General features: G+C 35.5%; 3 protein-coding genes across 4 annotated transcripts; all 3 read right to left on the reverse strand.

Moving 5' to 3' along the window:
• Nucleotides 1–3,840: 3,840 nt before the first annotated feature.
• LOC129569480 (uncharacterized) lies at nucleotides 3,841–7,820 on the reverse strand. Of its 2 annotated transcripts, XR_008688041.1 has the most exons (6): nucleotides 7,542–7,772; nucleotides 6,804–7,287; nucleotides 6,148–6,656; nucleotides 5,615–5,896; nucleotides 4,440–5,271; nucleotides 3,841–4,375 (listed from the first exon to the last, which is right to left on the reverse strand). XR_008688041.1 is itself a non-coding variant. In XM_055448321.1 (5 exons), the coding sequence occupies exons 2-5, from the start codon at nucleotides 7,196–7,198 to the stop codon at nucleotides 4,994–4,996; spliced, it is 1,464 nt and encodes a 487-aa protein (XP_055304296.1). In that variant the 5' UTR covers nucleotides 7,199–7,287; nucleotides 7,542–7,820; the 3' UTR covers nucleotides 3,841–4,993. The 2 variants fall into 2 exon arrangements, 1 of the variants encoding a protein (XP_055304296.1); XM_055448321.1 differs by having other exon boundaries at nucleotides 3,841–5,271; nucleotides 7,542–7,820.
• A 99-nt stretch (nucleotides 7,821–7,919) lies between these two features.
• LOC129569479 (uncharacterized) lies at nucleotides 7,920–11,334 on the reverse strand. Its single transcript, XM_055448320.1, has 5 exons — nucleotides 11,098–11,334; nucleotides 10,353–10,842; nucleotides 9,700–10,208; nucleotides 9,169–9,456; nucleotides 7,920–8,393 (listed from the first exon to the last, which is right to left on the reverse strand). The coding sequence occupies exons 2-5, from the start codon at nucleotides 10,751–10,753 to the stop codon at nucleotides 8,116–8,118; spliced, it is 1,476 nt and encodes a 491-aa protein (XP_055304295.1). The 5' UTR covers nucleotides 10,754–10,842; nucleotides 11,098–11,334; the 3' UTR covers nucleotides 7,920–8,115.
• A 132-nt stretch (nucleotides 11,335–11,466) lies between these two features.
• On the reverse strand, nucleotides 11,467–13,844 carry LOC129569486 (uncharacterized). Its single transcript, XM_055448331.1, has 2 exons — nucleotides 13,662–13,844; nucleotides 11,467–13,248 (listed from the first exon to the last, which is right to left on the reverse strand). Exon 2 carries the CDS (start codon nucleotides 13,231–13,233, stop codon nucleotides 11,950–11,952), a length of 1,284 nt encoding a protein of 427 aa, XP_055304306.1. The 5' UTR covers nucleotides 13,234–13,248; nucleotides 13,662–13,844; the 3' UTR covers nucleotides 11,467–11,949.
• Nucleotides 13,845–14,098: the final 254 nt, after the last annotated feature.

The raw sequence follows: 14,098 nt of genomic DNA on the forward strand, positions 1-14,098 counted from the left end.
ATTTCAAAACATTTTTTTGTCCATCTATGACCATACCAACCAATATTGTTGCTTTGTTGGACCATCGATTAACATTCTGTCAAAAAACAGCTCAAGTTATTTGACTTTTTAATTGCTTACAGTATAGGTATTGGTATGGAGTAGAATTTTTTCAATTTTTTCTACCTTAACGTGCATCCGCGCTAAATTTGAACGCGATTTGTTTGAGTCATATGCCGTAGGCAAAATCCAAGAATGAAAATAAATCACGAACATTGAGAAGAAAATAGAAAATAAGTCTGTTACCCCATTTAATGAAATTGATAACGTATCAAATAGAACTTACACTTTGAATAACCTATGTGAACGTGTGTGCATGTGCATGGCGATACGAAGGTAGGCATCCTCCAAGCAAAACGCATCGATTTCTACAAAGAACAGCTGATAAATAAATTTAACGCATTTATCAAATACGTTGATATCCATTTTATCACCATTGAACAGGAGTCAAATGTAATGTTACGGCGGTGCAAGCGTGTCATATGCATAGCCAACCGTATCGCGGACAACGTATCGACTAAATGATATAAATTAATGAAGTAATTGAACAATTAGTTCTGTATGGACCACAGAGCTTTTGGAACTAAGAACATAGACTTGAATCGTATTATATTATTCAAAAAATCATGCAATTTTCTATGAAAAGAAATCGCGTTGCGATACTAGCTAATTTCTTGCGGAATGGACTTCCTTTTGATCACATCACGAACATAGTTGTATATATATAGAACTAATGGGGTCAATGGTGGGAGAAATATTGGCGGCGTTTAGCCCGTAATCAAGAAAGCAGCGAAGAAAGCTAAATGAACGAGGAACAAAATGAAAATTTTAATATTCTTAGTTCTTCGAAGTAAGCAATTATGCATCATATGCCAAACAATTGTAAGGTGAAATCCGTGTCCCAAAAAAGAATTTATATACTGAGTATTTCAACAATATTTTCTATAGAAATGAGCTACACCAATGCGATGTGCCTTTTGGTTTCAAGTTATTAAGAATGTTAAACATAGATCTAGACGTCCGTTCAAACAGGACGTTTTAAAGAAAAAGAAAAATTGAACTGCATTTAGATCTCAGTTCCAGAGAAAACGACAGAAGAAAATGCTAGCAGATGAAGCAAGACAAAACTAATTGTAAATGAAAGATGTCACTTAATGCAGTATCTTGACAGCGAGCAGATCGCTGCAATACTATGCATCCGGACAACCACATATTGGAAAATGTTTGTTGAAAACTATTTTGCGGTTATTTTTTAACGAATTCCCATTTGAAATATTTGTGAAAATCAGAGCCGATTTTTCCTCATTTAATTTAAACCAGCGATTATCTCGTAAAGATTTTTGCTGCTGTTTCTAGAATGTCAATAGCAACTATTAACTAGTCAACTATGACTCCACATTAGACTGCACCAAAAATTTTTTTTTCGACATATTCAAACTCCCCGATCGGTTTTCGAAAATTGGCCTAAAAAAATAGGTTTGGCATAGACTGCTCCAAAAAAAAAAGATGGTCGAGGAAAAAAAGTGTCATCCAGTTTCGAAAAATATACCTCAAAAAAATAGGTTTGGTCCAAAAAAATCATATGGGTACCATATAAAAACCCATAGCAAGCCCCGTATGAAATTTTTCATGACAGCGATTTCGGAAGCCATTTTAGATCGCAACATTTCGACTGATTCCATTATTCTAGCCCAATTTTGGCAAAAACTGATGATGAGGTTTTGTTTGGCTCGTCAATATCTACAACTTTTACCAAGACATCAGCTCTTGAAAAGGCATTCTGGGCCAGTTACAGTGTAAAATGACCGAAAAAATGACAATTTTTCGGCATTTTTCACATTTTTTGCTCTACTGGTCACCCAGGTGGTGGACTTTTGTTCAGTTTTGGACTTGTGTGGTGTAGCCAGAACCTGTACAAACATTTTGGTACTTGTCAGACTGCGATTTGGGTGGAATTTGGCGACAATTGATTCACACATATAAGACAAATTTCAAGCCGAAATGAGCAAATCACGAATACGAGCTTCGGTTTGACAGGTAAAAGCAAATGATTTCTACATTTTCTGCCTTTAAACATCTAGTATGGTCCTTTACGAACAATTTGGGTACTTACATGACCAAATCGAGTGATGTTTTCACATATTGCTGGCCGCATATTCGATTTCAACTCCCAAAACATCGACTTTTGACCAAAAAAATCCTTAAGTATAGGCTCTTTTGGGATGGTGTCTTGGTGCAATGTTATTTTTTCTCGAAAAAAAGAGGAGGCTACCCAGACAAAAACTCTCAAAATTGACTTTTTAAGGTACCTCCCGAACAAAATATACGTTTTTCATGGATTTTACTATGAAAATATCAATTTTTGTTCGGAAGGTACCCCAAAAATACACTTTTAGGATAATTTTCCTAGTACAAAGTTATTTTTTTCGAGAAATATTGGGAATCCACTCACACAGAAGCTCTTATAAATGATTTTTCAGCTTCATGACGATGAAACAAGACTCTCAGTCAATTTTGAGCGATATCTCGTGGAGGCAAATTGAGTTATTATCAAAAATGTCACCTAGCACGGAAAAAACTCGAAAAGTGATGACCAATAAAAGACAAAAAATGTTAGTAACAAGGGAGTTGACCTGTTCAGCCCAAGTCTTCAGAAAATCAACATATTGAGAATCCCTACTCCCAAATCAAAGAGAATGTGATTTTCTACCGATTTAGACACTTGCATTACCTCCTATCACCCATATGGTCGACCAATGTCACCTAGCATGAAAACAAAATAATGACTTTTCTGATCACATATGGCGCTGTAACTCCTTTCACAGATAGAAAACCATTCTGAAAATTTAATGCCAGCCCTCACAAATGTTGAGCTCATCTCACAGCATAGGCTTTCAAAATCAAACATCAATGAAATGTTCAAAAAGAATTCGCAGTTGATCGAAGTCATTATTGGATACAACAATCACGTATTCAAGTCTGCTGAAGATTTCAGTAAAAATTATTCATTTTGACTTGTTGTGCGTTAACGCTTTGAAAATTCTTGATTCAACACAATTTTATGATTCTTAAAGCAAAAACTAAAGAAGTTATTGAAAAAATTGGGATTTTAGATTATTTTGTCATTTAAAAAAAAATATTTTAGACGAATTTTTTAAAAAAAAGGGACCATTTCCTTTAGACGAAATTGTCATTTTTTTAGACGATTTTGTTTTATTTTTAGACGTTTTTGTAACCAGCCATTATTTTTTCATGAAATTCATGTTCTGTTTTACGCAGTCTAAACTCCAACAGTTGACGTTCTTTTAAGAAAAAATTGGTTTTGGAATTTCAGATTTTATCATCTTTTACCATACTCATACCTTCAATTCATAGATTCAAACTGAATGAAGAATGAATATGTTGTTTCTCAGAGAAAAAAAAACGAAAATTAAAATCAGAAATTGAATCAAACATTTTGAGAAATTCACACTCCTTAGGAAAATTATTCACAGAAATTCACTCCGACACACCCTATAGGAGTTCGAAAATTGATCGTTTTCCAAAACTTTATTGAACACTTTTCCAGGAATTTTCTTAAAAATACCCGTGTGGAAAATTTTCTGACTGAGTTGCCAGTCGAGCCTTATTCTTTGGAGGTCTTTTGGCTGTCTATTGATTGGCTAAAATTGATTTTCTCGAACAAAATAGACAACTCAGTTGTCACAACTGTAGTCAACTTTAGTTATAAATCACTTTTACTCATTTTCTAGTCAAAATGTCCCGAAATAGACGACTGGCTGAAAGAATAACTAAACGTGATTATCTCCATACAAAATAGTTTATTTCAATAAAATTAGCCAGTTTCAGCTACATACAGCTACACCAAATACATGTACTAAGCTCTTTTACGTAGTCTAAACTCCAACATTCGACATTCTTTTTTTTTTTTAAAAGAGTTTCGCAAGTTTCACATTTTATCATGGAATATATGTTCTTGATGGGACAAAGGTATTAGTCATAACATTTTGTTTCAATATTAAAATTCACAAATTTTTTCATACAAGCATTGAAATAACATTTTTTCTCAATTAAATTTCATGATTTTTGATGAGCTATGGCGGTTACATCAGTCAATTATTAAACATTTCAATACAGAATTTGGATTGGAGAGGAAATTCAATGCTTACTGTGCAATCATTATACATCGGAAGGAGTTTGCACAATCAATTGATCATATGATGACATTGTAAAGTTTATAGGATAATGAATTGGATTGTCCGATTGAAGAACTTCAATTCAAAGTTTGCAGCAGGTGATCGCTTCAGTTTTTCTATCCATTCCAAAATGTTTATTCCTAAAAATCATTTTACAACTCTTTTCAATCGAATAAAAATACTCAGAACTTATCACTTATTTACCATTTACTGAACTACTAGATATTTTGACGTTTGACTACTGGCAAACCGATGCAGAACGCAAGGAAGTCAAGTTCTAGGGAGAGATTCGATCAAAATGTAGATCTATTCAAAAGATGTCTTGTAATAATGTGGCGATTTTGCTTGAAAATGCACTAGTTTACATCGAAAAGTTTGTAATTTTTATGGACAAATTAAGAAATCAATTACGTTAGTTGAATTAGTGGATTCAAATTTTAATCAAGGATTTACATGCGACATATAATACTTTATAATGAACAAATAGAAACAATTTCGAAATTGTTAATGGAATCAATAACAATAAAAAGGTAAATCTCAACAATGGCGATAATGAAACGTTCATATGATATCGAATCAAATTGTCACAAATTATTTATACAAAAATCACTAGATCGTGTTAATACTATACTATTGAGGTGCATGTCCGCAAATGGAATAAACAAAGTAGATATGGTATTCTTTCCGGTAAAATTTTCAACATTGAATCCTACTGGACTGCAATTTTATTGAAATTTGACAATTTTCTTCATTTTGAGTTAGTATAGAATCGGCTCATCGTATTGGAGTTTCCCTTGAACAAAACGGATGTGTCCACTTCTAACTAGTCGATTAACGTCTGCTTCACGAATGTACACCACATGGAATTCATTTTGTGATGTCAATGAATTTTCGCGATCGATTTTCTTGTTTGCTCGTTGAGGTGATGAATGTAGTGTCCAATTGTTGTTATTCTTGTCAGCCATACATGGAACATATGACGGTACCAACGTCGAATCTGCGTTGACCACCACTCGGGTTGACCGTTTGTTTGGTTCTGTAAATGAAAATTTGAAACGATTTATCAGATGATTTGCATGGAAAATTCAATGATAAATGAACGAGATGTTTTTTAGGAGAACTGGGGCATTTAATTTTAAAATAAGCTGAAATGACAAAAAAGCCTTTGTTTTCGTTCGGACATTTTAGAGAAAAAAACATTTCTTAATCGAAGATCTATGCAGTCTCGATTCATGGCCAGATTTTCCGTTGAAATTCGTTGTTTCTCTCTTTTTTTCATATTTTTTCAACAAAATCTCTCCGAACTTTTACGAAAAACGAAAATTTCGCTCATTTTCGTAGTTTTTCAATAAATTTCAATTTAATTCAACTTTACTTACCCTTTGAATTGTGAATATCTCGTAACTCAATCGCTACCTGCGCGATTCGTGCTTGGGTCGAATTAACCTTGGTATCTGTACTTTGAGCAAAAACTTCGGATGTAGTAAGCTGATTTGGCCTATAAATTGATTTTGCTGGATTCTCACGAATGATTTCCTTGTTGGCTCGTTGAGGTGGTGAACGTAACGTCCAGTTGTTGCTATTATTTACATCCGCCAAATGTGACGGTACCAATGTCAAATCTGCATCGATCTCGCTCTGTGATGACGGTAATTTTGGATCTGTAATCGAGAAGTTGATGAGTTTTATCAGGAAATTTGAATAAAAATAAGAAAAATCCGTGAAATGAAAAGAATAAAGTACTTTTTGTTGGGGATTTTTGACAAAAAAGTTTTTTGTTGAATGGCAATTCATTCTGTTGGAGGCGGATTTTCTCGCTTTTTTACACACATTTCCAAAAATACAAAACTTTCCCCAATTTCGCCATTCCTTACTGTCTCATTATATTTTGATTCAATTCGACTGTACTCACCTTCCGAAACCGGCATGTTCCATAGTACATTCGCTGCTTCCGCGATGTGTCTACAGGTGGTCGATGCTTCGGTCGAATTAAATGCAATTATTGTGCTTTCGGCTGTTGGTTGGATGGCTTCATTGAAAACATCAGACGTTAGATCTGCATATGGTGTCGACGTTTCATTTGGCTTTGATCTGGCACTGCCAGTGGTTTTGTCCAAGTCCACCCGGCTCGTAGCATGGAGCACAATAGATACGTCGCTTGGTGTTGGTTCAATTGGTTCGGTACAATCGACATCCAATGTTCCTTTGGCAACGTCTTCCAAACACGATTGATATTGACTGTCGTCAATTATAATGCAATCGGCTGCGTCGCTTACCGATGGGGCCTCGTCTGTATCAGCAGCTGAATCAGGAGCATTTTCTTCTGGTACATTTTGTGGTATTTTGCGCAGAGCATAAATACGTGAACTTCGTAAAGTATGGTCAAAAATCCTACTATAGACATAAGTGCTGTTCGGATGCCTGAGTGAGAAATCGTATTCAATTTATTAGTCAAAATCATTTCAAAAAGAATCCAGAACAAAAAGTTTATACGACTATCACCAAATTTGATGAGATAATTTCAAATCATACGCAAAAAATAAAAATTGAATTGGGAAATAAATATACCTTGTCATCACACTATCGAACACTTGTCTGGGGCTTAAAAGGCTATCAACGTTTCTCATTATTCGTTTCATTTCATTTAACGCACAGAAATTGGCATACATTTCAGTTTGGTTCGGATGATCATGCAATTCAGTTCCGGAAATGAAGCATCTCCCGTCACGAATGTGGACTTTACAACGGCATGTATTCACATAGCACATGTATATTACATAATCGGGTTTTGCCCATTTCCGTCTATAAAATTGTTGTTCTTCTTTTACATACAACAAATTCGAACTATACTTGAAACCAGTCATAAATTCATAAGTGACTTCACGATTAGCTACACGGGGACAACCACTCTGAGTTGCACCACCACTTCTGCCTCTGTATACGGAAACTAGGCGCCTTGCCATAATTTTGTCGATATCATTCGATTTTCTAGTCAAATCAACGTTCACCTGAACGCTCAATGCGCAGTCGGTTCAGTTTCTGCTCCGATGGGCTATAAATAGAATGCGAAGAACAACAAATATCTCGTTAGTGCAAGTGAGTTGAGGTTAGGTTATTATTCAAAACAAAATGTTCATTGTGCAATTGTTTGCAACGCCAAAGTCAGTTCAATTTAATCTGTTTGCTGTGGTTTTCTCTCAGAAATTCTGTTAGAATTATCCAAAAACCCTCTAAAAACCTTACCATCCGCACCAAAGAGAAAAAGCGGTCTTCCATTGTGTTGTTGTCAATGATGTTTGTACAAACCTTTGAGAAAATGTTCAATTGAAATCCAAAAGTACACCAAATCCGCACTGAAATCGATGATTTGCCTCGATGAATGTGCTCCGAACTGAATTGCAATTGAATATCACACCTTTCCTTCTGGAATTACAGAATAAATATTCGATTTTCTGTACAAATTTCATACAGACGCTACAAAATTGCGCAGGACGACACAAATAACATTGAATGAACTGAACATTGCGTTGCTGTCATAACGCCGGTATATTAGAAATGTCAACCGGTGCTGCCATCATTCTGACTGTCTCAAACAATTGAACGAACGAGTTGAGTCTCCATATCCATACAAATTGAATTTCGAATTTATTTCGTCAAATAAAAATGAAAACCAATGTTGGAATATTATTTTTGCGATTCAATTTTTAATTCACATTTTTATTGATTACAATTGTTTTAAAGGGATTTTCTTCTAGAAAATCGGTTCAAATTTTTGAATGAGCTTTACATTTTTGGCTGATTTCATTGTTCGAAATTTTCAGTAGGATTTTTTCAATTTTTTTTTTTGGAAAATTCCCTTGTCAATGTTTTTCATTTTGAATTAGCACAGAATTGGCTCGTCGTATTGGAGTTTCCCTTGAACAAAACGAATGTGTCCACTTCTAACTAGTCGATTAACGTCTGCTTCACGAATGTACACCACATGGAATTCATTTTGTGATGTCGATGCAATTTCGCGACCGTTTTTCTTGTTTGCTCGTTGAGGTGATGAATGTAGTGTCCAATTGTTCTTATTCTTTTCAGCCATACATGGAACATATGACGGTACCAACGTCGAATCTGCGTCGACCACCACTCGGGTTGACCGTTTGTTTGGTTCTGTAAATGAAAATTTGAAACGATTTATCAGATGATTTGCATGGAAATAGATTTAATGATAAATGAATGAAATGTTTTTATTGGAGAACTGGGGCATTTAATTTAAAAAAAAAGCTAAACTGAAAAAAAGCCTTTGTTTTTGCTTAGAAACGTTAGAAAAAAAACATGTTTCAATCGAAGATCAATGCAGTCTCGATTCGTGGCCAGGTTTCCCGTTGAAATTCGTTGTTTTTGTCTTTTTGTTAATATTTTTAAGGCAAACTCTCTTTGGAACTTTCACGAAAAACCAAAGTTTCGCCCATTTTCGTAGTTTCTCAATCAATTTCAATAAATTTCAATTCAATTTGACCCTCTACTGCGTCATTTTTCTACAGAGCTGAGGAGCTCACTTTAAGCTGATTTTGGGGCGTAGATTACGAAAAAAAATAATTATATTATTAAAATGCTAAATTCCTCATAGTTAACTAGAAAAATGCTATTGATAAATATTCGAGAAAAATCAAAACCATTGTTTTAAAGTATCAAAAATGTGTCTAATTTTGAAAGAAAATAATTAATTTTGTCAAATTTTGTTTTTCGCGCAAATTCTTGTTGATAACTAATGAACCGCTTGACGTAGACTTAAAGTGTAAGACAGAAAGATGAAGAAGATACGTTTACGGATAAAAATGTATTTGTAAACATTGTGATCTGACGTATCGTTTACGGTATATAGCCTCTTTTCTATTGCCCGTCTAAAGGCGGTCTTGCGAACTAGAAGGTTAACTTTACTTACTCTTTGAAATGTGCATATTTCGTAACTCAATTGCTGCCTGCGCGATACGTTCTTGGGTCGAATTGACCTTGTTCTCTGTACTTTGAGCAAAAGCGTCAAATGTAGTAAGCCGCTCTGACCTGTCATTTGATGTCGCTGAGTCTACACGAACGTTTTCTTTGTTGGCTCGTTGAGGGGGTGAACGTAACGTCCAGTTGTTGCCATTATTCCCTACCGTCAGCTGCAAATGTGATGGTACCAATGTCGAATCTGCATTGATGTCACTTTGTGATGACGGTTTATTTGGATCTGTAATCGAGAAGTTGATGAGTTTTATCAGAATTTTAGTTTTGTTGAGGGGGTTTCCATGAATTGAAATGAGTAAAGTACTTTTTGTTGTAGATTATCGGCAAAAAATGTTTTCATTTCGTTGAAAGGGTTTCTTTCTTTTTTACACACATTCTCCCAGAAATTTTTGTAACTAAAAGTTCCTCCCAATTCCTCCATTCCGCACTGTCACATTCCATTTTGATTCAATTCGACTGTACTCACCTTTCGAATTTTTCATGTCCCGTAGTACATTCGCTGCTTCCACGATAGGTGCACAGGTAGTCGATGCTTGGGTCGAATTAAATGCAATATTTTTACTTTCAGCTAGGGGTTGAACGGCTTCATTGAAAACATCAGACGTTAGATCTACACATGGTGTCGATGTTTCTTTTGGCTTCGCCCTGGTGCTGACTGTAGTTTTGTCCAAGTCCACTCGGTTCGTAGCATGGAACTCAATTGATTTGTCGCTTGGTGTCGGTTCAATTGGTTCGATACAATCGACATCCAATGTTCCTTTGGTAACGTCTTCCAAACACGATTGATATTGACTATCGTCAATTATAATGCAATCGGCTGCATTGCTTACCAATGTGACCTCGGCTGTATCAGCAGCTGAATCAGGAGTAGTTTCTTCTGGTAAGTTTTGTGGTATTTTGCGCAGAGCATAATAACGTGAATGGCATAAACTTTGTCCAAAAATCTTGCTATAGACATAAGTGCTCTTCGGATGCCTGAGTGAGAAATTGTATTACATTTAGTCAAAATTATTTCAAGAAACATAAAGAACAAAATGTTTATACGATTATCACCAAATTTGATCAAGTTATTTCAAGTTATACACCAAAAATGAAAACTGAATTGGGAAATAAATATACCTTTTCATCACACTATCGAACACTTGTTTCGGCATTAAATGGTTGTTGACGCTTCGCATAATCCGTTTCATTTCATTTAATGCACATAAATTGACATACATTTCGGCTTGATTGGGATGATTATGCAATCTAGATCCAGCAACAAAGCATTTTCCGTCACGAATGTGCATTTTACAATGACATCCCCTCACATAGCACGTGTAATATAAACAAATCGTTCCTTTTGCTACTCCATTCCGTCTATAAAATTGTTGTTCTTCTTTTACATACAACAAATTCGAATTATAATTGAAACCAGTCATAAATTCATAAGTGACTTCACGTTTAGCTACACGGGGACAACCACTCTGAGTTGCACCACCATTTATGCCTCTTTTCACGGAAACTAGGCGCCTTGCCATAATTCTGTCGATATCACTCGATTTTTTAGCCGAATCAAAGTTCACATGAACGCTCAATGCGCAGTCGGTTCAGTTTGTGCTCCGATGGGCTATAAATAGAATGCGAAGAACAACAAATATCTCCTTAGTGCAATTGAGTTGAGGTTAGGTTATTAATCGAAACAAAATGTTCATTGTGCAATTGTTTGCAACACCAAAGTCAGTTCAATTTAATCTATTTGCCATTTTTTCTCTCAGAAATTCAGTTGGAATTATCCCAAAACTCTTTTAAAAAAACTTAAAATCTGCACCAAAGAGAAAAATCGGACTTCCACTGTGTTGTTTCCAACGATGTTTATACAAACCTTTGAGAAAATGTTCAATTGTAATCCAAAAGAGCTCCAAATCACCATTGAATTTGGTGATTCGCCTCGATGAATGTGCTCTGAACTGAATTGCAATTGAATATCACACGTTTTCTTCTGGAATTACAGAATAAATATTCGATTTTCTGTACAAATTTCACACAGACGCTACAAAATTGCGCAGGACGACACAAATAACATTGAATGAACTGAACATTGCGTTGCTGTCATAACGCCGGTATATTAGAAACGTCAACAGGTGCTGCCATCATTCTGACTGTCCCAAACAACCGAACGAACGAGTTGAGTCTCCACACAATTTGAATTTTGAATTGATTTCGTTAAAAAAAATGAAAACCAAGGTTGGAATATAATTTTTGCGATTCATTTCTTTAATTCACATTTTTATTCATTACAATTCTTTTGAAGAGATTTTCTTTTAAAAAATCGGTCTACATTTTTGAATGAGCCATACCATTCAATTTTGACTGATTTGATTGTTTGACATTTTCAGTAGAATGATTTCCGATTTCGGAAAATTTTTTAGAGTAAATTTTCAAATGGAATCACTTTTTTGTGTCTAAACCTAAAAAAAATTGAAAAGGAAGTGAAAAATATATGAAAACATTGGTTTAAAAGAAGCGTAAATTTGAAATAGGTCCCTTAATTGTATGTGTTTTGTTATTTGTCCTTATTTTAACTTTGATTCAATTTCCAATTCAGTTTTATATGTTTTTCAATTATGTTCTGAGGCTGCCGAGCAATAAGTTTCGATCTAAGCCACAGTTGTTGAATTTTACCTTATGCTAGTTTGAATCAGTTGTCGAATCCGAAAGTCATCACTTTGGTTCTTCAAATGTTGCGTTCAACTTTGACGCATCCATCATCGATGGTGGCTTGCCATTTGTTGTCAAGACGGATTTTCAGGTTGTCAAAAAGAAGTGAATTTTCGACGGAAAAGCTGTATTTCAGCAAATTGAAGTTATTCAACAGCTCACACAAGTCGTCGATTGAAAAATAGACACCAAAAAAGTTGAGCTCGCTCAACAGCGGCAACGTTTGCACAATATCAGTCAAAAGGCCTTCATTGATGTTTGGGGTTTCTGTGCTGTCAATCGATGATCGTAGCGTCAATGTCACGATAGATTGATGTTGCTTGAGAAATGTGAACAGTCCACTGTCACAGTTGTATTTGGCCAAATCTAGTGTAATTTCTTCAAGTCGATCGAATGACAATTTAATGTTGGACACCGTTTGTTGCTCCATTCCACCAATGAAGCCAATTTCCAACTTCTTCACGCCCTTGAAGTTGATCACGTTGTCCCGAAATGCGCAAAAATCTTTCGGATAGCCGCGAAACTTGACGTCGACCAATTGTGGCAATAGTTTGCTGACGTAACGAAAGAATTCGGGCGAATAGGCTCGATCCAGAGCAAAACTGGTCAATTGTTTATTCAAACGAATAGCATCTCGGATGAATTTGGTTTGAAGCATACCACCGCCAACAATGCCCAAATGTTCCAAATGAGGGAAATGCATTGCGATCGCCGTACAGTCAACGAAATGATTGCTTGTCAATTCCAAGCGGCGCATCGCCGGAAACCATGCATTGAAATTTGTCATGTTTACGCCCAATTTGCATCGCAATATTTCGACGTTTTCAACCTTGGCAAATGGCTTTGTGATCACTGAATCAAATACACCGTCGGAAATGTAGTGCAATGACAGTTTGGTCAACGTTTCAGCACAGAATTCTTTTGCATATCGAAGCACAAGGTTGAGATCACGCGAAGGATTCGGATTTATTGCGTGGAATGTGTCGATGTGCAATTTGGACATCAAGTGACCGAAACAGCGTAACAATCGCAACGATGTTTTTAACTTGAACACTTCGAAAGTATGCTCGGTGACGTCGCTGATACGACGCGAATTTGCAACGTGCAAGCGAAATTTCTTTTTGCCAGCTTTGCCCATGAACGCCATATCAGCAGCTGGCTTTAATTGCTTGTTTGTATGAGCAACTCGGATTAGATCGTCATAATCCAGATACAGGAAAATATGCTCAAGGCAATCGTCAATGAGATCCGTGAGCTTTATTTGATTCACGCCGACACTGCCAGTGACATTCGATGACATTTTGAACTGGCCGATCTGGTGGAAGTAGAAGAAACGATCAGAATGAATTAAAAAATAGACTTTTTGGCCTTTCAATCCAATGATTTTTTGATGAAAAGTCATGAAAGCACATAACAAATCATGTAAAAAAATCCAAACGCTCACAAAAGTCATATCAATTTTAAGACTACACAACTATGTTCATTGATTCGACTGACACTTTGCTTGTGAATATAAGAAAAATTCTCTCAAATTTGGTTATTCTAAGAATTGTTCATAAAATGGTGTCACTTTTTAGATTTTTGCTCTGGAAAATTCTTTAACAAAATATTTTTTCCGAATCAAAATTAAGTATTTCTAATGTGAGTCAATTTTACTACGCAATTTAGTTGTTTCATGATGAAAAAATGGGGCCGATGGAGGTTGAAAAATGAATAAAAAGTACCCACCTTTTTTCCTGATGTCCAGAAAAATCGAAAAATATCCAATTATACTCAACGAATCGACAATTTTTTCTTGATGTCCAAGAAATGATGCTTTATTTTGTTGAAATACAATGTCTCCAGAAGAAAATGCTACCTTTGTATGGATTTAGTTGCCAAAAAGACGATTAAATGCGCAATTCAATTGGTTAGAAATGGCGGACTGTACAATGAAAAGTGAGATTTTTTGTCGTTTGCGAGCAACTTTATGGAATGATGCTGTATCGGCATTTTGTATACACACACACACCAACACGTATGTCGATGGTTAAACGACGACAGCTCACTTGACACGGACAGCTTGACAGCCACCGACTCTCTGAGTTTCGAAATTTAATCGAATATATTCAACGGAATTTCAGTTGAATTAAATTTAATGAGATAATGTCACGATTCATTAATGC

Source organism: Sitodiplosis mosellana, unplaced genomic scaffold (assembly GCF_009176505.1).
Source record: "Sitodiplosis mosellana isolate CC-2019 unplaced genomic scaffold, AAFC_SMos_1.0 Smas_scaffold_37, whole genome shotgun sequence".
In the NCBI taxonomy this organism is placed as follows: domain Eukaryota; kingdom Metazoa; phylum Arthropoda; class Insecta; order Diptera; family Cecidomyiidae; genus Sitodiplosis; species Sitodiplosis mosellana.